Raw genomic sequence first — 26,390 nt, 5'->3', positions numbered from 1 at the left:
TTCCTTTGGGGAAATGTAAAGACACATTGCATCTTCATCTCCTCCCTCGTTCCTGGAAGGCCTTTAGTGTTAGTTTGACATAGCTGAGAATCAAGTCCATTTCTTCTGTGTTTGGAAGAAAAGCTGAATCGGCCTTTCCGGTTGACATGTTCAGAATGCCCTCATTTCTTACACGTGTTTCTTGGAGCAGTTTGTATTATGTCTACATAAGGAGAATAGATTGTTTTACAGTTTTGTAATTAAAATGCAGCTGAAAATCATTGATGTGAAAAAGAACAGTGCAGAGAAAAAGAAACATTGCCTATTGTTTCAAGCAGAAGCTGAGAATAAAGCACAATCTATAGTGTGCTGTGGGACTGCTGCATTTCTGGTGAGTGTCAGACTATTTATAAATGCAGTACCTATTGGTCACTGCTGCGTGCTGTGGAGGGGTAGAGGGAAGGAAAGGAAATTCTGGGCTTAATGTCAGCAAAAAAAAAGTATCTTGGAAATGCCTTAAATGCCTTTAATTCCATTTAAAAGGAAATGTTAATGTTCCCACATATGTAACCTGGAGGGAACAAGAAAGTAACAGCATAATGACATAGACTTGAACTTGATGACCTAATTGGTTTTCTGACGCTCTCATTTCTATGATTCATTTTAAAAAGTCTTTTCAAGCTTGTGTAGTTGTGAAATAAATAGAACAAATTGGAAATGTGGAAACTGAAAAAATAATGATCTGCTCATCATGTTAATATGACTGCTGTCAGCAGTAGTAACACTTATTTAACAATTCTTCTGCATTAATATGAATGTATGTATAATAAAATATAGTCCGTCTTTCAAAGAACTTGATCCTATGTCAGCACCTCTCCCAAGTCATCCTCCGTTCAGAGAAAGACTTATACATAGCAGGAGAAGTGTCACTATCCTGGAAATATTTATGTGGATGGTACTTGGGAATCAGCTTGCTTGATAATGTGGATTTAAATTCAGGACCTTAAAATTCTCTGGTTACTTAATATTTGAACAAGGTCGAAACCTGCCAAAGCAATACCCCCTCAGTATATCCAAAGGCAGGAAAGATGATGACAGTTTTATTTTATGTTGGTCTTGTGCTGATATATTTCAAGAGGTCTGTATTTCATTCTAAAACCTCTGACCTACCCTCTCTGCATAGGTTGTACGTAGCAAAATAAGCATTTTTCATTTTATGTAACTCTCCAGCAGTACAATAAGAGCGCACTAACCAGTTGTGCAGTACGTTAAATTGCAGTGTTTCATAAAGCAGTATGACTCTGCACGCCCCTTGAATTGATCGCCATCACCAGCTTTTCATTCACTCCTTTTCTCTGTGATGAAACAGCCTGTGAAAATTATGCAAGAATAAATAATTTTAGCTTTCAGAATCAACAGTAATAGATTTTCTAGATTGTCTTTTCACGTTTCCCTGCTCATATTTCCATTTAGTTTCATCTGTCTTGAGCATATTTCTGTAGGACCCTCTGACTCTAACATAGGAGGGCTTGGGCATAAGTATGAGAGCTCTTCTTGCTCCTAGCTTAGCACTAACCATACTTACTTTACCCACAGTGTTTCTTTAAGGGCAGTGCTGCAGCTGCTAGAGTACTGAATCTGAATGACGTCTCCGTGTCAGCATCCTTTCCTGTGATATTGCCATCACAAGGATTCTTGACGGACTCAGAGGTCACTCACTTCTACCATAACTCTAGGGCACTTCAAACAGCCCTTTTCCGCATGATTCCCTCCATTGTCAGTGAGTAAATACTATCTAATATGGATGAGGGAATCTTTAGTTGTCGTCTAGCAGCAGTTGTGATGCCGTGCCCCCTTACGAACGGTGTTCAACCACAACACCTTGCAAGAGTCTCCCACTGGAGCCAGACGGGTAATAGGTTCTTTTAGCTGCACAAGTTAGTGAAGTTGCTGCTAGGGTCGTGTTTCACATACACTGCTGCTTAGGATGAAACTAACTGGCCGCCTTCCTCTTTTCTTTGATTTCTCTTCAAAGTCCTTTTGTCTCTTCCATTAAGGACAGGAAGCACAGAGATAATAATTGAGTCACTTTCACAGTTTCAGCCAGTCTAAACAACATTTTAAGGTGGTTAGTTGTAAGCACAAGTATCCCCCTGTCATGCAAACTCTCTCTTGCTCTATTACAAAAGCATAAATCTGTTACTGATTACAGGGATTCTGGTTAAGAGAAGGAACTAAATAGTTTTCTCTTACGGCAGCATGCCAGGGATATTTGTACTGTAAGTCCTCATTTTGTAGTTTAAAAAAGTGTTTCATTACTGAGTGTAGAACTTTTTGTATTGCTGTAGGGAATTTGCTGATCAGGAAAGCATTCCAAAATATCATGAAGGGAAACTAGGCTTGTAGGAGATTATGCAAATGAAGCTGTCTTCTTACAGAGGGAGAGGGATCTTAAATCTTTTGTTTAGGTTTTGCATGTTTACCTAAGTGAAACAAATTGGGGAAATCAGAACTTCTTTATCTCCTGTTAAATTCTAGTGTTGATTAGTATTCTGTGATTACTTCTCTGTTACTATGTTTAGGAACTGAAACATTAGATGGAAATTTTACTTATGATACTTTCTAAGGTGCGACTGAACATAAAAGTCAGTCTTAGACTTTGTAGTTATTTATGGTTGTTTGCCTTACACATTTGTATATTTTTCAAATATTCTAATTGAATAACCTTTGTAAAGAATCAATATAACCAGTTTCATACAGTAGAGTTGCAAAAATATAGCCTTTTTGAATGACAGATATATTTATTCTAATATCATACTTCAGTTTCTGGAGATTTTAATGAAAGTATTTTCAGAGCAGGAGCAGAAATGATGTTTTGTTCCTCCTGTGTAATAATTGTGGTGTATTTCTCAACATATATAATTTTTCATTAATACTAATTGCTTCTGAAGCATGCAGCATAACATGAATGATATGAATTCTATATCTCCACTGATTACTTTTTAAAAGCCTGTGTATTTTTAATTACCATAGTAGGCTGATCAGGTAAGAGTTCTGGTCTTGAGCAGTGCCTTTGGGTGAAGATAATATTATTTCTACTTCAGAAAATGAAATCACAAGGACCTGAATTTCTCAGAAATTTGATGGACTCTGTAATCTTCCATCTTTAAACTCACTGGTGCAAAACCATATCAATAGGTCAATGTGTCAACAGTGAAAAACTTTGATGCCTTACTGGTAACCTGTGTGAAATGAATCTGAGGACCCAGTCTTGTTCCCAGAGTCAGCATCAGAAGGAGTAAAATAAAAAAAGTAATTTGGAATTGACATTTAGCAATGTAGTTGAGGATTGTATATGCCATGGGTGATATCATTACTCCAACCTGAACCAGACCACTACTGGCATGCAGCAAAAGAGCGTGAAAGGAGACCTTGCAGTGTTACCTTCAAATCCTGTAACAGCTTTTTCCATCAGTGGATAGTTATATATTCTGTTATTGATGATAGAGTACTGTGCTGGTTTTGGCTGGGATAAAGTTAGTTTTCGTCACTATATCTGGTATAGTGTGTTTTGGATTTGGTATGAGAATAGTGTTGGTGGCACACTGATGCCTTAGTTGTTCTTAGGTAGGTGCTAAGTTGTCCCTAAGTACTGCCTATACTTGCCAAGGACTTTTCCAGCTTCCCATGCTCTGCTGGGGGCAGCAGGGGTTGGGAGGGGACACGGCCAGGAGAGTGACCCCAACTGACCCAGGGATGCCCCACACCACATGGCGTCAGGCTCAGCACATAGAGCTGGGGGAGGAGGAGGAAGGGGGGACGTTTGGAGTGATGGCGTTTGTCCTCCCAAGTCACCGTTAGGCGTGATGGAGCCCTGCTGCCCTGGGGATGGCTGAGCACCCCCTGCCCATGGGGAGGAGGGAATGGATTCCTTGGTTTGCTTGTGTGCACGGCTTTTGCTTTCCCTATTAAGCTGTTTTATCTCAACCCATGTGTTTTCTCACTTTTACTTTTCCAGTTCTCTCCCCCATCCCACCAGGAGGTGGGGAGTGAGCGAACAGCTGGGTGGGCTTAGTTGCTGTCTGGGGCTAAACCACAACAAGTACTAAATAAGTAAGTGCCTGAAATATGAAAAACAGAAAAGGAAGCATATTACACGTTGTAGGATTAATGGGCACTGGGGCAGGTACATTCTTCTGTAGGGTTGTAGAAGTTTATGTGGTCAGTTAGCTTTAGGCCCAGGAAGATGCCCAGGAAGCAGGGCAAATGGGAATACTTTGGCTACAGCAGCTAAGAGGGGATGCTAAGCTGCCTATTTCATGAGCGGTTCTTTTGGCATTATTTGAGTCAAGCCAAATCAATGTGGACAATTCAGCAGGTAAAAATGTCAGTTGAAAGAACCTGAGTTTGAACCTCATTTGCAATGATATAAGCTAAAAATAACTTCTTTAAAATCTATTTATTTATTATGTTTTCCTATACCTATACATCTACTGTGTATCTATTATACCAAATATATATGCGTGTGTATAAAATATATAAAATTAGCTACATTACATTTAAATAGTACTATTCAAAATGAAATCATGTCTAGGAAAAACACACAGGCAGTTATAACTGTACATATATTAAAATATATCTCTTTGCTTCAGAGCAGTACATTTAAATAGATTCCAGTTTTAAGAATGTATGTACTGTCAGTTCTTAAAGCATTCATTTGCTTTTATGAGCACGTAATGCTCCTGTACTATTATTCATACTGTCATTCCAATATTGAGAAGTCAAAACTTGCAAGAAATTACCACATATCCAGTATCACAGTGTCTCCACATGCAGTAACTAGGACAGAAGATAAAATGAAACTACTTTATAAAGTTTGCCTGGAAAATTGAAAGTTATCATTTATACTCTATTTCTGTATAAATGCCTTATAAATGGTTAACCAGTTTTGAATGATTCTTTCATAGATGTTTAACTGATGGTTACTGGGTTGATTTTAATTATGGCTTATAAACATCTGTAGCATGCTTAATTTATAATCCAGTTTGTAGATATGTACATAGATCTCACTGCTTTAGGAACATGTGCGCAACTAGAGAATGAAAAATTTTCTTAGCTAGTTTTTGCCAATTACTTTCCAACTACTGTACACTGGTGCCACTTTCTAGCATTTCCATCCAAGTCCTGATGAAGGGATGACTTCATGATGTCCTATGTAGAACAGCTCAGAGGCATTTTTATCCAGTGCCCAGACCTTGGCACATTGGTGGACAAAGCATTAGTTTAAAAAGAAGATTTTTGAGATAAAATGTAAAAGTGCATTCACTTACATTGAATTGTTCATGATGTAACTTTTTTCCTGTACGCAGGACTGTTATTGTTTGAAGCAGCAGGGAGCGTCCATATGTGGAGCTCAAGCAGCATATACAGTAGATTCCATAACTGATATACCAACAAAACATTCATCAATTTATTTCTACATGTAAATGTGATAAAAGCCCTCTGAAATTAGCATAACTAGGTCGTTTTGCAAGTGGGATGCAGCTGAATGATATTATGAACTACTGCTAAGAGTGCTAAATTGGAATAAAAGCGTCAGTGGTGTTCTTCTGCAGCCTCTACTACCTGCTAATTTTACAAAAGAAAGAACTGATTTATGGACAGAGTCTAAGCAGAGAATGGCAACACTTTTCTTTCGATTTAGTACAAAGCCCAGGTGTGAATGTTGCTTCTAGCAAGACCACCTTATTTCATCCTCCAGCACCAGCAGCAGATTCCCAGCCAAGGGTAGGGGGGAAAAAGAGAATTTTGTCTCAGAGTGTGTTTCAGGCACCAGGTGAACCTATTGCAGTCAGATATAGGCAGCTTAGTCATTCAGCTAACGACTGCTCTATGTGATCTTTGTATGCAAAATGTCAATGTAAGTGGCAGAAATGCTCTAGCGTTATTGGTTGCCATCAAAGTAACCATTTTGTAATTGTCATTTTTCATGAACAAAAGCCGCTTTCTTCAGGAAATGGAAGTCTGAAGGATGTTTTATAATTCTTGAGAAAGCTGGAACTAAGTGGAAGGAAGTCAGCCTATAGCGCGATTTGCATAAGACCTGCTTCTGGGACCCTCTACTTTCACTGAAGGAAGTTTATAAACTCCCATTTTATTTTTCCTGTTGTGTCTGATTCCAGCAAATAAAATACTGGTTAGTAGAATACAATATTTCACGGTACATGAGACTGAGAGAATTTGTACTATGAACGCACATATTGTTTATTTGTTAAATGCAAAGACTGTATGGAACATTAGAGGAGGTTTTTCATTCTGGGATTTTTTTTAATAAGAGTTCTGAATGCATCTAGAAGTTTCGAATGAAACTCAATCTCAAACAATGATTTCTTCAAGCACAGCAAATATCACTGGTATTCAGTATAGAGAAATAAGTGTTTCTTTACAAAGTCTTAATATGTATTAATAAAAATATACCCTTTGGGGCAAGAGTTTATGTACATTTTAATATAGATGGAGTTTTATTAACCAGGGAAAGTCTGAAGAATTCAGAAAATATACACGGAAGAAATCACGTGCCTGATCTCTTTAGAGCTTAATTTCTTTGAGAACATTACACTCTTAGCACTGTGCAAGAAGCTGGGGTATTAGCACCTGCATTTCTGTGCTTTTGACAACAAAACCATATTGTCACCAGTTTCCTGGCTTTAAAAATCAATGCTTGCACAAGTACACATGACTGTTTTCTTGATTCTTTTTTAAACTTTATTGGTACTCTGTGTCTTTACAGTGTAACTGGGAAACTTGTGAAATATGCCACCTTTTACTTGCTTTAGCAAATTACCTATTTGGTTTAATTCTTAATTGCACTGTGTCAACAGATGTATTCAGTGCAAAGATCATCATTATCAGATCTGGTTGTTATAGGCGTAGAAAGTACAACATGCTTAACAGAATGCTGCTGGGATTAGTATCAATGGGTTATTTCATAAGTCACGTGCAAGTGAATGAAATTACAAACTGTTCTCTCTTTAAAGCAGTACATTTGAATAAAAAGCTAAGGGAATTCCCTGAATAAAACAGTTTGCAGCTATCTAATGCATGTTTCTGGTAATGTGATAAAAATACAGAATAACTTCATTTGACATGGGAACATTACATTGGAATACCTATCTCCTCTTAGGCTTTCAAGATCTGTCATGAATGTATGGTTTAAGCTACAACTTTTCAAATTTAACACATAATCCATAGATACAAATCATTGTGGCTCACCTTATAACTGTCATAAGTATTTTTTTTTAGATAAACAGACATAAAATAATTATAATTTAAAGATATCAAAGTAGATAAGTTTGGGGGTTTTTTTTGTCTTTTTTTTTTTTAATTTGCTTCAACTGGTATTAAGTTTGGAGTTTTTTCAGAAGTTACTGGCCTTGCCAGAAGTCAAGGAATTTATAGTATAGCTGTAGTAGGAATTCTGTGGTCCTCTTCCCTTGAGTTTAGATAGGTATCGTGTAATAACATACCGATGATCTCATCCCATTGCGGTAGTGTCAGGGAAAGATATTAGCAGACATCTCAGAGACAAAAACTATGACTCAGTACTGACCTTGACTTTGTTGACTAGCAGGGAGATTTACAGCTTGCATCCATAGAAAGTAGGACTCCATATAAGTTAGTGGAAAACAAATTAATAAATCACAGAAGCACAAGGGGTATAAAGTAAAATATTTCTTACTTGATTTTTCTAATTTAAGTTTTGCATGAAAGAAATCACTCAAACTCTTAGAGAATGTGTCCTGAAGGATGATAGCTTTTGAAATTGTCATTCTCCCATATACCTTGCACCAGGGCTCCACCCAAAATTATAAAAGAGCTGAGGCAGGGGGGAGGATTTATGCATGTATTTGACAAATTATATTTACAAATTGCCTTTAAACTTGGTGGTATATTGCTATTGACATTTTCAGCACTGGAAATTGTGAAGGCAAAAGTCAACAGGGGACCCAACGCAGGGCCACTTCTGTCTGCTCCCAAGTCCTGTTTGCTCATTTGTTATTCTTTATATGCCTGATATAGGCCTTTGAATACAACAGGACTGAACTACTGGTATGTATTTGGTGTCCTTGCCTACAAAAATTGTCCTAACTGTATTCAGATATTTGTTTTGGGACAGAAAATTATCTTCTGCTTTGTGCAAGAACGGGTACAGAGGTGACTGAACTAGTTGGCCGTATTACACTATGCCCGTATCTGGTGGCCTTCAGCCCAGAAAGCAGTCTATAAATCTGCCTTCCCTCAGTTTAGGAGTCAGCCAGGTAGGTATAGCACCACAATATGGGAAAATAGGAAAAAGGTAGTCAAGCTGGATACCCAAGGACAGATCAGCTTCATCTGTTTGCACTCCAAGATGCCCCACATTTGAGCCAACTCCACACCAAAGACCTTGTTGCCAGGTTCATATGAAGTCCTCTGTAAGGTGAGAAGCTCAGCTTCAAAACCAGGGAGCAATGAAAGCTGTGGCAGAAGGAGAACTTATCAGCACTCTTCAGATATGGGTTATAGCTTCTGGACTTTATTTAGATCCCTGCCAGCCAGCTTGGGGAGCGAAGGAACAAACCCACTTTTGTCCTTTTAGCCAGGATGTGATGGAGAGACATGAAGGAAAAGTGGGCTCAGTGAATTAGGAGTTTTTAGCAGTTGAATTCTGTTCACTGCCAGCCATGTGAACCACTTGAATTTTAAGTGTGTTCAAGGTGAGGGTGTGTACTTGGTGGAAAGGTAAAAGTGTGTCGCCGTTTAAAATCTGTTTCTGGGTCTTCCTTCTTGAAACAACATAGCGCTGACTGATGCTTGTTTTCTTTGGGCCGAGGAAAGAATATATGCATATGTATAAATATACTTGAACAAGCCTGTGACTTAAAGACACTATATTTGCACACAGGTCCACAAATCTTTATGATCTCTAAGTATCCAATTGCTGACAGTGATATATCGTGAGCTGTTCTGTGCTTAATTATTAATTTTACATTAAGGGGTTCCACAGTCAATATTTAAATGTTTTATGACATACAGAGCCTTTTCCATATCCATATTTTATTTGCAGGGACATAATGTAGCCCTTTCAATACTAAATCAATTACCCACAAAGTTAAAATAACTTGATTTGTTGCTTAAGGTCCTTTCCTAAAACGATGCATCAATTCTGAGGGATTAAGAACAGTGATATCATGGCCTGCTGTTAAGTCTTGCAGACCTCAAGGGTCAAGTATCAGTGCGGACTGTAAAGCTGGCCAGCACAGAGCCGGGGCAGCCTCTAATGCACTTCCTACAAGCGTGTTTTCCCTTCAGCTGCAAGTAGTCATGAAGTGGGAAAGGGAAAGTCTTTTGGAGTGTGTGATACTAGAACAAAAGTACAGGAGAATCACTTAATTTTAATGCTGTTTTCGACATCTGTAATGATGGGCAGGATTAGTAGGAGTGGTATCACCTATTTTAAGCACCTGGGAGTTTGATATCTTTTCTGAGTTTGATTTCCTCCAGAATTATTAATTTCTACAGGTGCTTCCTCACACCTTCCTTAAATATTTAGCTTAGAATGGGATGACCTGCATCCAAAATCGCCATTCCCTCTCCAGTGACTACTCAGAAACTTAAAAACTATATATCTGAGGCTAAAATGTTTGTAACTGGGTGAAATTAATCACACTGTGTAACCCCAAACTTGCTGAACCCAGTGACTTAATTAATTACTTAATTAAGGAAAGAATATCAAGGCCCCTACCAAAAACATATACCACACGCCCTGTAGTGTATTCTTGTAACATATATGGAGTTTTTGAAACCTGTGATATATAAAATAGTTTCAAAGACCTGCTTTAAAATCGTACAGTATACTCTTTCAGCATCCGAATCATTTATTAAATTCAGCCATCATTGGCTTTAAAATAAAATTTAACCAAAAAAGAGAATTTTGGGTAGGGCTACAAAGATTTATATGTGCAGATATTTCAATCTCAAGATGGGGAAATGGCTGAAGGACATTCCATCTTCTATTATTCTAGAATGCTATTAGGAAATGAGTTGTTGCTATGACATGATTTAAAGGCTGACCAATTTAAAGCATGGGTTTCCAGAATAACTGATTCTGTTCATCCTTCCTCATTGCGGACTCCTTTACTGTGGGAAGATATTGAACTTGGTTCTGAAGAATGTATGGGGGAAGAATGAATCCTTTTTTAAGGGAAAGGATATCCTTCCAAGACATGCAGTATGAGCCTCTGTAAGGATTTGTTCAAGACTAAGTTTGAGACCTTGCAATCAAATATTGCACTTCTGTTTGTGGTTTTAACAGGAATTTTAACCCCACCTGGACACGGTCCTGTGCCCCCTGCTCTGGGTGTGCCTGCTCAAGCAGGGGGTTGGACAGGATGATCTCCAGAGGTCCCTTCCAACCCCTGCCATTCTGTGATTCTGTGAATTAAAGTGCAGTGGACTTAACGCAGTTCTCTGGATGAAGGACAGGGAGTGGTTGCCTAATTCATTTATTGTGTTTAGCAGTGAAGAGGTTATGAAATATCGTCTGGGCAGGACGAATTTTAATGACTTCAACAGAGCAGGCACTGGGAGACCAACCAAACAATTTATCCAGTAGTTCATCTGTCAGAGAGGGGAAAGAAAAACAAAACTCACCTAAAAAGATCCTGTATTAAGATGGAAACACTAATCCCTCAGATAAAAACTTTCAGATGTATAGTAGATCAAATGGCTAGGGCTTGACTATGAAATGAGCACAAAGATGAAATGATACATTAGAATAAGCGTGTGTTTTGATTGCTACAGATGAAGCTAGTAGCTATGTAAGAAGATTTACCTCCTCATTATGAGGTTTGATTCTTCTTTTATTCACACCACTTTTATAATATCGAAGCAACCTTGGCTTATATGGATTAATTTTGGGTTGATGTAGATGATGAGAATCTCAGTACCGGAATCATTGATAACAAGGATGGGTGTTTCAATTACATACCCGCTTTGTAACATTAAATTAATGCACAAGCAGTTCATATTAGTTAAAGAAGCAAAGGATAAAGATGAGGACTTCTAAGGTGTGGTTACTGATGTTGGTGGTGTTATCCTATATCCATGTGAAAAAAATGGTACCTGTATAAGTGGCTGATAGCAGGAAGGAAAAGGGTCTAACAGAGAAGAGGCACAAAAAAGGCACAGATCATGCTTTTGCTTTTCTCTTTCAGTTCACATATACTGGAGTGAGAAATTAGGAAGGTAAAAAAGGGAACAAAGGCAGTGTAATGCTGTGTATACCTGATACAGACCTTCAAAGTCATTCCTGTATTCCATAGCCTCACCTAATATAAATCTTTGCTTTAGTAGTGCTGGGCTGATTTAGATCAACAGAAATTCTGGCCCACTGTCTCAAAAAGCATTTCCAATCAGGGAAGTTTGACCTTGCACTAAGAGATCTTATTAAAATGTAATATTATTACCTTTTAATCAGTAAGGATGCTGGTACCTTACTTGGACACAGAAGAATAGTCTAAAGTGGTTTCTGTAAAGTAATGACATGTTTTTGATTAAAGCCCAGTGAGACAGGGGAGTATAATTGCTGCCTTTCTTATAAGATATTTTTAAGAAGCCAGTCAATTCCTTTACAAAAGTAGATAATTTAAAGAATGAGATCTTCCATCTATGAAGTGTGGCCCTGATCAAAAGACTATTGAAATCTGTGAAAATATTACCTCCTTAGAAAAGTCTCTCAATTTTTTTGTTCTTGAACAAGTCCTAATACGGAGCATGCACACAGAGTATGTAGCTTGGGTTTCTTAATGCCCATTCCACACAGACTATATTTTTACAGTGTTTAAAAAAAAATAGACACTGTCTGTCAATACATTACATTGCCTTTTTTTTTTTTCATTTTGGAATAATTTGTTGTTGGAATGAAAGGAAAAATGTTCTTTTCATTTCCTTTTCATTTTCAGAGTGCTATTAGATTTTAATATACTACTGATTTAGAACCTATGCTTGGCACTGATCTCTTTCATTTCCATGAATTTTATTTAACTAGTTTTACTCCTGCCTTACAGACAGTCCTAGCTTAAAAAGAAAACATGACTGACAAACATCTCTACGTTGCAGCCATTACTGGCATAGGATTTCTCCATTTAAAAAAAAAAAAAAAAAAAAGGCAGTCCAAAGTGTTACCTTCACTCTTTGTCAGCTACGGTATGCCCTCGCAGCTCAGGCTCTCCAGTAGTCCATATTGGCGGACTTACTAAAACACACTGCTGCTTCCTTTCTGCCAGTGCACCCAAGTCTCCTTTCCAGAGGACACTGGTGCTGTGAAAGGGTTGCGGGCTGGAATATGGCTAGGATGTATACCTGGCTCCAAGACCTGGTAAGTGCTGCTAGGTCTCCAAATTCAGAGGCTTTCATGGCTTGATGGAGAGCTGAATGTGAACTAGGTTCCCAGTGATTAGCTATGTTTTGTTTAATAAGGCCTAAGAGAAGAGCCTATACTTGTTCTTGTTGCTGTTCCTGTAAATATTCAGAATACTAACTCTTCTTGACGGGGCTGGATGGAAACAAGGTGAAAGTGGCTTTGAAGTGAAAGATGGCCAGTTCTCTCCCAGAAGTTCAGAATGCAAATGATTGACAATCCTTTTTTACTAACCTAAGTGAAATCTCTGAAATATCTGTTTTCTTTTCTTCATTTATCTTAATCAGGATTGCCTCCCTGCTTTCAGGCTAGGAGAAACTGGATATTAACTTCTTTTTTTGGGAGAAAGTTAAATGATTAATCTAATTTTGTCTGGTTTATTTTCTGTCTTGAGGTTTAGGGGAAGCTTTCTACTTCATTCAAAAGGTAATTTCTCATGGGTAATTCTGGATATGAAATTTACATCAGCCTTTATAGATTTGTATTACTTTAAAAATTGCTGTCTATTAGCAATTTGCATTGCTCTGGCCAGAACTATACCACCCAGATAAACAGGGAAGAGTTAGAAGAATGTGAAACTATTAAAGAAAAGGTAGAGAAAAGCTGAAAGAAAACATTTGGGTTATAAAACAGAGATAAGTGCAGAATATGTATTTTTAGTAAGCTCTCTGCTTAGCTGTTCTTGACTATAAAGTTTGCATCTGCATTTAAACAGCCTGTATACTTCTGAAATTAAATTTGAATGATTGCAGGCAATTCCAATTTTACATGGGAACTGGGAAAACATCATGGTGAATCATGTGATTCGTAAGCTTCTCTGACAAAATGTTTCAGCTGTCAGACAGTTCAGATCAAAGGGCCGAGTGAATGAGCAAGTCACTCTAGAAAAGAGGTGTTGCATTTCAGAGTTTTTTACCTCTAGTAGTTTCATAAAATGTGAGGAGAGAGCTTGGCATCCTCCATCTCCGCTGGTGCAGTGACAGTCTAGAGTGTAGCTGGTTATTTTAGGCATCTCCCCTGAGGATTTGAGCTATCTTTCTGGCGGGTGTTTGCCAAACGCACTTGTCATGGTGATAAGTTACATAGGGATTGTGGAAATTCCTCCGTTTGAGGTTTTCAGAAGAGAAGCCAGTATTCTGATTCTTTTCAAGAATGGTCCTGCATTGTTTTTAGGGGGAGTGAATTTAATGATGGTTTAAAATATTATGTAGTCTTTATTTCCTGTGATTTTTCTGATTGACTTCTAGTGCTAGCCAAGCTCCAGGGATAACGTGGGTCCTCTGTGTTTTCTGAGTGCGCCTAGGGCTGAATCTTACTCTTTGTATGTTGGATAGCTTTCCTTTCACGCATAAATCACTGTTCTGTCATATTCGCCTGCTGTGAGATGTTCAATGCATATCGTCATTTACATTAAACCATTTACTTCAAGAGAATGTGTTATATTGCTTTATGAATTATGTTATCTGACATATAATATTATGTTATGAATTGGCAGTTAGATTATTAGAACAGTGGGACTTTTTATAGTTTATGGTCATGATCCAAGAAGTAATTCATGCCTTTTCTTAATAGTCTTCACTGGTCAAAAGGGAAGCAGACATGAGTGTGCGACATTTTTACTACAGATCCGGAACTTAGGCAGAATCTTAGTTAAGTAAAACTCTTTTGTGGTTTGCTTGTATCTGCAGCCTGTTCATACCTGGAGGAAGGACATCATCTTTTCATCTACAACTCCATTGTTCTAAGTCATCTTTCACTAAATTTGTAATTCCCAGTTCATCGGAAGAGGCTGTAAGTGAACAAGTGTGATGACTTCCCCATCCGATCAAGGAAGGCTTGTTTCCTGAGGGGGCAGCAGTGATGTTGAGTAGAACTGGGGGAACAGTTTATGGGAGGATGGAGCTGTAGTAGGTATAATTTGGTGAGGAACTTCTAATGGCAGCAGACCAGTCACTATTCCTCTCCTATTTCCCTTGTTCCTGTTATCTGAAGGTTTAGATTCACATTTAAGAAAGGATAAACTTCATTCAGGAACACATCACAGACCTTTCCTTTCTTTCTCACAAATCCTATGTGTTAAAATATTAAACTCTTATTTTTTTAAATGTGAAAAGTTAATATTTTTTTAAAAGTTGAAGAGTTTGACATGTAATCTTGAAATAGAGAAGAACATTTCCCCCAACCAGCCCTGTTCCTCTTACATAAAAGCCTTTAATAGCTGTGTCACCGCATATCAAGGTTTGTGTTGTTACTTCTGTACCTGTGTATGTTCAGATGAGGGGGAAGCTGAATAAGTACTACACTTGGCTAGAGAAAAAGCAGCCTATTGCTTTCCCTTGATGGACTGACTGCTTGGGAATAGTTTTTATATTTGAGTTTGAATATAGATACAGTTTCTTGTATAGATACAAGAAACTGGCACATAAAAATAAGAAGCCATCTGAATAAGTTAGCTTTTAGCATGTGTTTCTACCTCTCTGGCAGTCAAAACTCAAAACTTTTGAGCTTATCACTTAGTTTCCACTGACTTTTTTGTAGGGATAAAGTTGTCTGAAGAAGTACCTTAAATTCATACAAGTCATGAAAATAAAAGGAGAAAAAGGATCCTATTAAAGGTCTTGCTAAGGGAAAGACTGGCTTTAGCCCCTCTAAGACATCATCTCATCTATCCAGGAGACAAGTCTTTGGACAATACAACAAGAAATGAAACTTCATTGATTTTGCTCCTTAGAGAACTGCTTGTTTCATGTTATCTGCAGTCTGTTTCATGCTATCTGTAGTCTATCTGGCAAATGCAAAGACTACATGTAATTTTTTTTGTGAGGGAAGACTGCACAGTGTCTAAAATGTAGATTATCCCAATCGGAGACCCTGAGCCTCATATTTTGTGTCACACAATATCTGTGATGAGGATCTTAGTATTATGAAAGGATAGATAACGCTCTTTTTATTTGCTTCATAATTTCTTGTATCTGCACACACTAGAGCATACATTTCGGTATACTTATGCTACCACAAAATCTCATAACCTTTATGTACTGATAATATATGCATGATTTGGGAATCCTTGGTGGGGCTAACAATTTTCAGTGCTTTCACCCAACAATTTGACCCTAAAGAAAGAAGCATTCATAGAACTAGAGGCAAAGCACAATATACCAAAGTAGCATCCATGTCACATAACTTCAACTAATGCAGAGTCTTTTACTGACATTTCATATATTGTCTTGCCTGGAGCAGAAGGGACCTGAAAGCTCTTAACAACATTTTTCATGTTAGTGTCATGTGACACTCTACCCTACAGTATGGCTTGGGACAGTACTCTCTATAACTCATTCTCAAAAATTTCCAGCAGTGAATAATTTATTCTACCAAAACAGCAGTGTTACTCATGAGAAGAAAGGTTAATACAAGTATTGCTAAAGGTTGACCTGCTCATACATCTTTACTGTTTTGTCATAATGTTCAACTAGGAATGTCCCATTATTTCTTACTCAATTTATATGCCTCTTGACTGCATTAACTCTCTATAGACAGTAGCAATTCTTAATGGTTCTTCATCTCTGCTTAACATTACTGAAGTTTCTTTTGTGTATCAACAGAAGTTTGTTTATTATTCATTCCATAATTGGCAGTTCACCACTGCAGCTCTCTACTCCTGCTGGCTGCAATATATTGGCATGCCCAGTGTTCTGATCACTGATGCTATCTAAGCTCTAGTTTAAAAAGTACACACATATCCTGAATTTGCCAGACGTCTAAATAGACAACATGAAAAAGTCTGGCAGGGTAGAAAACTATTGCCCTATACAAATGTAAGATATGATAAAAAACCAAACTCATTAATTCTTACCTAATGTCTTCTCTATTGAGCAAGGCCTTCAAGTTTTTAATAACATGCGTAAGTTAATAACTGTAGTTGCAATTCAAATACACTTGATTGAAACCACACTAGACCTTTCTTCTTATACTTGTTTTGCTTCCCTGGTGCTTGTGGTCTTTAAAGTGCAAAATAGTGGTTGAACATGTAATTAGTTATGAGGAATGTAGTGGTCAGGAGGGTATCCTCCTTTACTCCAGTTTCTGAAAGTTGGTGTCTTTTTTTTTCTGTAGCAATAAATGTAGTGTGCTCTAGAGATATAGGTAACCCTCTTGATTTCTTCCTTTTTAATCCCACTTTTCATTCTTTGTTCTTCTTGGGTTAAAATAGCTTTACTTGAAAGTATACCGTTGTGCAACTAATTATTATCACTGTATGGAGGTACATCTGAACTTGTGAAGAAGGTGGAAATAACACTCAGCAATCCTGTCATGTTATAAGGGCAGTAGACCCTTCCCTTTCCGTAGCACACAGAGAAAACATGTAATGTACTGAATATACAGTGGAGACTCATGAAAAGAGTAAAAATAACATGAGAAAACTCCAGTGTGAAGTTTCTGAGCACTGTAGCTCTCATAAAGTTAAAACTGTTCAGTCCTTAAAGTGGGTAATATTTTAATGTTAATATTCAAATTCAGAATCTTCCTCGATTCTACTACATTCCAGTCTTTTTTTGTAAACCTGGCAGCTGAATGTAACAAATAATTAAATACAAGGGATAGGGGGTTACTAGTAATCTCATCCATCAGCTGAACTGTTCCCCATGTTCTCTTGGCATCGTGACAGAAAAAAAACCAGCACAAAAATAAAAGGCACCGAAAGAAAAAAAAAAAGAAAACAGAAAGGTTATTAAGAGGTAAATAACAAAATGCCAAAGAGCTTTTCCCCAAGAAAGCATCTGCTTCAATCACCACAAAATTGTGCAAGCATTGTGTTTTACTTCTTCATGCCTAAGGGGAGTTTTTGCCAATATTTCCAAGCCAACTTACAGGCCAAATGACCGATCAGCAGATTGATAGCTGCAGCCTCTGGAGCAATGGCTTGGCTAGTGGAATATATGTCTGATCAATGAGGAACTCTGGGAGGCGCAAGTAGAAGTTTTGAGTGATTATGGTAATAGTGGAACTGCCCAGAAGGTGCGACAAATAAACCATGAATATTGAAATGCACCAAGGCATAACTATACCTTTACTGAGAGAGGCTGCCTCAATGAGTATCTGCACATCGTCGGCAGAACTATAAAGTTGCTGATTCTGCAGACGTTTCTTCCTCAGCTTGATAAGTTAATATATATTGTTTAACATGATAATGTAGCAAGCTGTTGTTTTGTGGTTTGAAAGCCAGCTGCATTTGATGGATGCCAGGAATGGAAGTATTTATAAAATGACACTGAATTAAAAGTAGTGAGTTTATGGGTCTGGGGAAATGAATCTTTTATGAAGAATAAAACTTTATGATGAAGGAGTAATACTGAGGAAGTGTGCATCTTGAATTAAATTCTTTTGGACCGGATGCATACTGTAGAGCCTTTTAAAATAAAAATTTGTGTCAATATATTTTTAGGAAAGAGATCTCTATGAACATTGTTTTTTGTGGTGGTCCAATCCCAAATCTATGGTCATGTGTGTTCTCTCTGTGAATACATCAACTAGGATAGGAAAGTTCTTCCCTGGAAATTGAGCTGTTGGACCTCTCCAGAAGGTCCCTGGGATATATTTAGGTGCTGGTTTAAAGCTATTGTGATTTTTGAGGCATCAACCACAAATACTAGACTGTTCTAGCTTTTTGTGTATATGTGCTTTGAAATGAATGGACAGCATTGAACTCTAGTTAATTTGCAAACATGCTTGTGGCCACAAGAGCTTTGTGAAGATAGGCCATTCTCAGCATGGCTGCAGAACCCTAGCACCAACTTTCAGCTCAGTGCAAGGACTTCCATTTTGCTTTCAGCCGCAGTCTTCAGCAGCTCCTCTGGTTGCTGTAGCGATGTAAGCATATAGGTGATGTTTAAACAGGTGTAGTTTTCTGTATTGACGTTCATGAACAGAAAACAGGTGCAACTTTATATAGACTGTACTAATGCATAATGCCATCTAAAGACAGCCCCAAATTTTATGTGTATTTTTACATCGGTTATATGAACTTGTGAGAATAGAATAACTTTTATTTAAACGTAAATGCCATTTTGATGGTAGCTAGAAACCAATATCTCAAAACCTTTGACAAAAGCAAGACAGAAACAAATGGATCTAATTCTCTACAGCTTTTCTCTTGCAGCTAGCATCTCTATGCAAAATGAATGTAAAATTCTGCTCTTCTGAGTTGCTGGAATTCCTCATCTGTATGCACCAGAGGAATGATTGCACAGAACAAAATAATGTCCAGTGAGTTGAAAGGTTAAAGAACTGCATCTGGCATATCAGAATCAGATTCCACCGTTGTGTTAAACCAGTTTTATGCAACTTCAGATTTGGGGAAGTACATCAGATCTTAAAATCTACATGTACCTTCCACAGTCTTCATTCATTGTCAGAAATATTTCAGTAGAACTGTCTAGGACAACCGTATAACTAGGATTTCTACCTGAGTATATATTTTAATCAGTTTCTAAATCTCTGCTGAGCATCAACTCCTGTAATAGGTTAATAAGGATAGCAACTGTATATTCCTTTAAAATATAATATACTTGAGTATAACATCCTATTAAATTCCACTTTTCAGGAAAGAGTTGTGTAGTGAAACCCATTGAATCTCACTTGTCTTGGGCACTCTCTAAGATCCCTTGAAGATTTGCTTTACTTCTTTGTTTCACTGAAGTCTTGTGACTTAGGAGATCTTCATGAAACACGTCATCTAATATGAATATAAATAATCTTATTAATGTGATAAACATCTAAAAATAGCACAGCATGTTGTATTTGTGAAAATAAGGTGAATCTTCATTCTTCAAAACAGGAATCTGCTTTTTTTTCTTTTTTCTTTTGAGGAAGTCTCAAACAAAGTAGGTGAAAATACGAGGGCTAGGATCACCTTGTAATATTGGAAAACATGGCATGGTATCCAGTGGTAAGCTTCTTTTTGAGCTGTCTGACCTTTAATCGCTGGTGAATAAAACCAACATGCTGTCAGATCTCTGTTATTTTTCTCAAGGGGGTAACTCTGCCTGAAGTAGCAATGAAGCAAAACCTTTGAGAGCTTATATTCAAGGTCACTACAACAAGAGGCAATACTTTGTACTCTGGGAAGGACAGCAAAAGAAAAAAGAAGAAGAAACATACCTAAAGAAGCCAGTTGTGTTTGTTTAATACTGAACAAGGCAGGTGTTATGTCACCTATAAATGAAGCTGGGTTTGTTTTTGCTTTTACCACAAAATTTCATTTCTATTTGATTTTTAGAATGATCTGTGCTTCAGGACTTTCACAAAGAATGTAACTCACTGTTTATCATTGTACATGAATGATATATATTTCTGTTCTGCAGACACTTCCAATGTAATGCCTTAGGCCTTGTCTGTACCAGAATGTTTTAATCACTTGTAGGTTTTCTGCACAAAATGCTAAGTAGATGTTCAGAACAGCTCATATGGTCTTACAGACCTGTTAAGAAATGAAAATGTTGTATTTGAAATGTTTTTTGTCGTGATATTTTAAAATAATACTTGCCAGCTGAAAGTCTCTAAAGGGTTAACCACCACATATGAATTAATCTCCAAGAATTTTAACTAATTTTGCCATTGTGGTTCACACTTTAGATAATATGGTTTCAGTGCTAAGCTACTGAAATGTAAATTGGATAGTTGATGGAATTTGATGAATTGTTTTAGTTGAGATTTTTAGGCAAAAGAACGGACACCTTCCTAGATTCCTTGTTTGTATAAAGTTTGCTAATACCTCTTGCATTAATTTGTTACTTAACTTTGATTCACCGTTGAAACTAGTTTGTTGATTTGTTAATGACTTTTTTGTTATATGGTAGGACTTTATTCTTTCTTCAGGTCAGTATTACCAGAAATCCTTACTTTTGGTATGATGATATATTGCTTTTAGTTATTTTGTTTTGTTTTGTTTTGTGGGTTTTTTTTTGTTTTGTTTTTTTAAGCTAATGCTTACATTCATACCTATAAATGAACTTACTAAGAAATCATAGTGGTCTAGCGGTGAGTGTCTCATGATTCAGCCCAGGTGCCTAATTACTTTCTTTCCTGTGTTCTCAATGTACTGTACAAAGCAAATGAAGGAATCCTGTGACAGAATTTTGTAGGCTATATCAGCCTCTGGTGTTCCTATCTAAGAGAGAGGAAAAGACTTGCTCCTGTGATGCAGGAGTATGTGTTTTGCTAGTGAAGGGGGGAATTGGCACCGTCTCAGTCTCCCTGTATTAACTGTGATGTAGAAGAGAGGTTTTTCCTCTGTACATCATTTAGGAATCTGTGCATTCAACAGCAATTACTTTATTGCACTCGATAGCAGAACTGTATGCTATAGGACTTTCATGTTAAAAAATCCTTCATCACTCGAAAGATAGCCTGGCAATAGAGGTTGGTGGTTTTATTAAGGCTGATACAGTAAGCCCATAAAGCTCATAAATTTGTACAAATTGAAATTAGAATCATGTAGGCTTTAATCATTACAAAATTTCTTATTGATAGAAATTATAATGTCCAACCAATTGTGAAACTGCAAGACAAAGTGAAAATAGAGACATTTCTCGTATTTCAGCATCTTCATCATAAATATCCTGTAGACTTTCTAACTGTAGAATTTAAAGTGAAGATACATCTGTAGTTCATTTAGTGAAATGCAATTAATATGGAAGCCAACAAAGCGTACAAGTACAGGGAACGTATGTAAGGGTCATATGTCTGTTGCAAACCAGAAACGCTAGTCTTTTGTTGTTGGCTCAGTAGCAAGTAAAAATAATACAAATACAAGTACAGACTGAATATCAGGTGAAACTACTTAGTAGTCTTGATGAGATAATTATGTATTGTACTCACCTGCTTCTCACATGTGAAGGCAGCATAATTTCACATGTTCTTGCTAACTGCATTCTGCTGTCTGTCCACCTTTCCCTTAGGAACAAATGTGATGCGTATGACAGCATTTGATGCTGATGACTCTAGCACAGACAACGCTCTTCTGCGGTATAACATCCTCAAGCAGACACCTACCAAACCATCTCCAAATATGTTCTATATTGACCCAGAAAAGGGAGATATTGTTACAGTGGTGCCGCCTGTACTGTTGGATCGTGAGGTAAGTGAGCATTTTCCCCTCTCCAGTCTGACATTTCAGTGTTTGTGCCTATAATTTACTTCTGTGATGTGAGAAGAGGTTCAGAGTATTGCAGGAGTAGGTATCCAGATGTTCAACTCTGAGGAGTTTGTTAAGAGTTTTGTTCATTTCTTATTTGGGCATAAGAAGTTATATGCTCTGATCAATATTTATAAAACCGGTAGTTCATAATTTCTGGGCAAGACATTTAGTGTTGGACGGTGAGATGAAGGACCTCAGGACTAAGTGGAATTTGACTTTGAGTTACCAATTGACCATTTGGAAGTAAAAAAAACAAAAAAGAAAAACCAACAAACAGCTAATTGTGCATATAGTTTGTTATGAGATTGTTGTTATAAGATTGTTTCAGTTTGGTGCTTTAAATACTTTTCTAGAATTTTCTTTTTACTGAGTGGAGTTAATGGACTGATTAGCTTGGTACCCCACAGGCAAAAAATGACAATACAATAAAGGAATAGTAAAAGGGACAGGTTGTCTGCACGCGGTTTTAAGGTGAATTAAGCATAGTGCCAAAATCCATGTTTATTATAGACCATTAACGTTATGAGAGCATAAATTGGTAGCAAAGAAAGCTTAGGTATGATCATTTCTTGTTCAGAATATAATAAAGTAGAGCCAATCTGTCAAGACGAAGGTTTAATTATCAGAACATATGAGATCTGGGCATCAATACAATGATGATCTAAAAAGTTACTCTATAAATCAACATTTTCTTCCATTACATAGCCCTGTGTTCTCTAAGGTTCCTGGAGACAACCAAGTTCTTTTCTTGCAGGCTCTTTCAGGTATGTGCTGGTTTACCGAACTTGCTCCTCAATTAGTTAGATTCAGGACTACCCAGTGTTCTCAACATTCAGCACATTATCATTTGGTTAAAATGAGAAATAACAATGCCATACCACTTCCCAGTTTAGGTGAGTAGTTTTTCTGCAGGCTTTTCCAACAGCAAATGTTCAATGGGTAAACCAGACACATAGTGCAGTAAAACTACGGTCTGGGTCTGTAGATCTGTCTTTTAAGTTTAGAGAGATTCCAATTCTTTTGTACTTGTGTGGCTGGCCACAGAGACATGCCCAAGTTAAGATTTATATAATCACTACCTTTTTGCTTCAAGTTTCCCTTCTAAACTCATTGTTTCAGTTCAAAAGCTTAATACTGTTTTCTGAAGTCAGTTTAGGTATTTTTATTCCTAATAGATAACCATTCTCCAGATTAAACCAATTTACTCAAAATTAGAAAATCAATGGAAGGGAATGAACATGCCTGCTTTTCCTAATATCTTCTAAAGGTCACTGGTGATTCATGAAATAATGATGCTGTCTCCATGCAAGAAGTCTGGCCTGAATCGAACGGGTATTACGGCTGGGCAGTATATCCTGAAAGCAAGCTCTGAATTCCTCATGATTTTTAATAATAGTCCATTCAATACCTTTACTTTGAAGGAGGCATGACAAGCTGCAGACTTGTTGAAACTGCAAAGTAATTTTTGTTGTTGCTACAAATGCTGTATGTTTTATGAGCCAAAATGTAGGGCTGTGTAAAATTTTAACACTAAAAACAGGTATTATCTGCAGTTAAAGTCCAGTCCAACATTGTCTTGTCAGGAGAAACACTTGGGAAAAAGTATGTTTGCCATTTCTTTACAAGATGCTTTGTGTTGTGCTCTCTGTCATCTTTGTGGGTTCAGCCTCTTCTCCCCCTTCCTGCTTATGGATGTCTTGTGTAGAAACTGGTAGTCATAGCTCCTTTTTCAGATCTGTGGAGTTAGCCATTCATGGTCAAAGATGTATAACTTCTGGTTTTAACCATAACTGCAGCTTTTAGGGACAAGCGGCCTAATGGTTCTGAACAATTCTGGGTACCACCATATTCTTGATACTGTATAAATAAGTAATGTATTTCTGTGTAGCTTGTGAAATTGAATTACTGAAAAAGAATTATCTGTGTCGGGTAGAGAGAGATAGGAGCAACATCTGGAGGAGGAAATGTCTGCCTAGCTACTGCCTAGGGAATAAGGTATCTGCATATCACCGGGCTTGAAGAAGTGCTTCAGGATGCCGGAAAGCTGGTGGGCTGGAGAGAGTACTATTTGCCGCTCCTCTGAAGGATATCAGCTGATACTAGTGCCCTACTGTTGTTATATGTTCTCTGGTGAACCTTTGTAGATCTTAAATGTTTTGTCTATTTATCACAGTCTTCTATGATGTGCATTGTATAAATGTGGGACAAAGAAATGACCTTTCCCCTGGAAGCCTTGCACGTAGGAGTGTAACATCAGAGGACAAAAATGTAGAAAGAGGCATTGAATGATGGTTGGACAAAGACTGCATGAAAGAGTATTTGTGAACAGGAGAGAGGAATGTTTTTACCTCCTCAGTTCTTACCCTTCTTTTGTTGGCATGTCAGTGGAGAACGTATTATAGTAGACACGATTAGGGAACAGCAAGGATTTTGTTTATGTTTTCCATTGCTCGGAAAAGAGAATGGATGTTGAGCAAATCAGCTGATCCCTTCTGATGACTGGGATTTGAGTCAGAGTATTTGCAGGTGTATCTCATGAAGGTACACGCAGTATTTATCTGGGGGTGTGTGTATGTACATTTCTGCTGGGGAATTCCACAGCTCCAGAAGCTGCAAAAATTGGTCCTGGGGAATCTGATTATTCATGACTGCCAATTCAAGCCACAAGCTTCTCCTAGATTTTAAACTTTAAATTGGGTCAATTGCCTGTGATTTTTCTGTCTTTTGCTAGCTCTATTTATTTTCTATTTGAATTTTAGAGGTGAGTACTAGTCAAAAGTGGATTGTTCTCAGTTGTTCCTTGTAGGTGTACTGTTTAAAACTCTATTAGCCCTAGACACCAATTAAGAGGCTGAATTAAAGTAAAAATTTCTCTAGGATGGACGTGGAGAAGGGAGAAAACTATTTCTCATTGATCACATATATGCGCACAAGGCATTGATATGAACTCTTTTAAAGCATGTTAGAACACTGATTAAAATTACTAATATTTTCCATCTCCTTTAGTAAGTTTTACCACTGCTTGGATCTTGATGCTTGTGGGAGACTTTCCATTTCATTTAAGACAAATTAACAAAATATAAATTGTTTGGGTGTTTGGGTCTTTTTTTTTTTTTAATTTAGGTATCATTTATTTCATGTTTGTGCATCAGAGGGAACGGGAGACTGAGGGTATAGCCCAGTGGGGATACTGAGATATTGAGACACAAGGCTCCTGGCAGGTTTTGCGCATATTCTATAGTCCATATTTTTTTCCTATGCTTCACCATTTTCAGAAGAGTTGCTATGGCATAGCCTCAGATATTTTTGTTTCAGGGCAAAGAATCAAAATACAGGTATTTACTCTAAAGTAAAATAAAGTTTGGCCATCTACAGTTTTTATATCCAATTGAATATATGTGGGAGAATCGTAGTTAAAACTCTTAGTAAACCTCTAGGTTAATAATTTCAAGGAGATGAAAAATCAAACATTTCTTTCTGGTAATACTTTACAATTAGTAAATTCTAAGTAGACACTTTTAAAATGAAACAAAATTTTAAAGAAAGGAAAATAGAAAGAATTAACTTGTTTCTGGTGAACCTCAACTGTGCACCTGCTTGCTCTTTTAGCTACAAAGGATCAGCTCAAAACGAAGACAAGTTTAAATTTACAAGCCTTCAAAATTTCTTTTTCTGTGACCGGCATTTATTAGGTCTCTTGCTAAACTGAGAGTATGGAGATGGGAATGCTGCCTGGTCTTTTAAGTGACCTCTCATTCAAAGGCTATTCCAAAGGCCTTCTGTGCATAAGGCAGCACAAGAAGTATGTAATGTGAAAGACATCACTCTCTTTTTAGGGTTTTTTTCTTGCACTTTCAAAACAGAAAGGTTGTCTTAGGTCTTTTCCTTGAGTTGCCTGTCCGCTTTCAGATCCCCAGATCAGCTATTTTATTTTTTTCTAACTTTGGTCATAGTTCAATGGGTGTTCAATTTAGCATGGATGGGTGACAGTGTGTGCTTTGGAGCTATTTCCATAGCATAGTATCACCTACAAAAGCATTAACCAAAAAGGTCACTCTCCACTGTGCAGAAAAAGTGTATGTAGGAATCCCACAGATTACATGCAGCAAGATGCTGAGTGCTTTTGATCTCTGTTGACATCTGCTGAGGGGAGCTAGGTGCTTTGTGCCTCCAGGGAAAGACAGCACCATGCAGGATTTGTACAGCCTGAATCTATCAGTGTATTTTTATTTATAAATTTTCCAGATTCAAAATTGTTTCCAAAAGAGCATGATCCTTAGGGTTTGCAGCAAAACTCAGATAATTTCTCAAAGAACATCCATTTTCATTTTTCAGAAGGCAGGTAAGGACGTATTTTTGAAGATTAATGTGGGTTTTTTTTCTTGTGGGAGTTAGGCATCCTTGAATGTGTCAGCAATAAAGATTGAAGAGTGTTAGGGGGCAAATTACACCTCCAGATATCCATTGGAGAATACATTTTGATTCATAAATTCAGAGAAGAAGGATGCCCTCCATCAAAGTGTATCGTCTAAATGACCCAAAATAGAGCAAAACGGGGTGGGGGAGAAGAAGAAGAATAAAAAAAAAAAAAAAGAGGAAAGAAACCTTGAGGGAATGTCCTGAATTTTGTATTTTGGGCATGGAGGGTCCATTTCAAAGCGATGTTTCCCTGCAGCGAAAGAAAAATGACGTTCCTCATGTGCATAGGAGGAGAAAATGCTTGTACTCTTGCAGAATCAACTCTTAAATTTCCTT

At 37.4% G+C, this 26,390-nt stretch overlaps 1 protein-coding gene across 2 annotated transcripts in view; it reads left to right on the top strand.

Moving 5' to 3' along the window:
• The window catches only part of CDH13 (cadherin 13), a 515,166-nt gene that overhangs the window by 338,820 nt on the left and 149,956 nt on the right, over positions 1–26,390 (top strand). For both annotated transcript variants that reach the window (XM_075101278.1, XM_075101277.1), the window contains exon 7: positions 21,397–21,575. In XM_075101278.1, coding sequence (XP_074957379.1) covers positions 21,397–21,575 — 179 coding nt within the window. The remainder of the gene's footprint in view (positions 1–21,396; positions 21,576–26,390) is intronic.

Source organism: Phalacrocorax aristotelis, chromosome 8 (assembly GCF_949628215.1).
Source record: "Phalacrocorax aristotelis chromosome 8, bGulAri2.1, whole genome shotgun sequence".
NCBI lineage: Eukaryota > Metazoa > Chordata > Aves > Suliformes > Phalacrocoracidae > Phalacrocorax > Phalacrocorax aristotelis.
The sequence above is the reverse complement of the archived record's forward strand: the minus strand, read 5'-3'. Positions and strand labels throughout refer to the sequence as shown.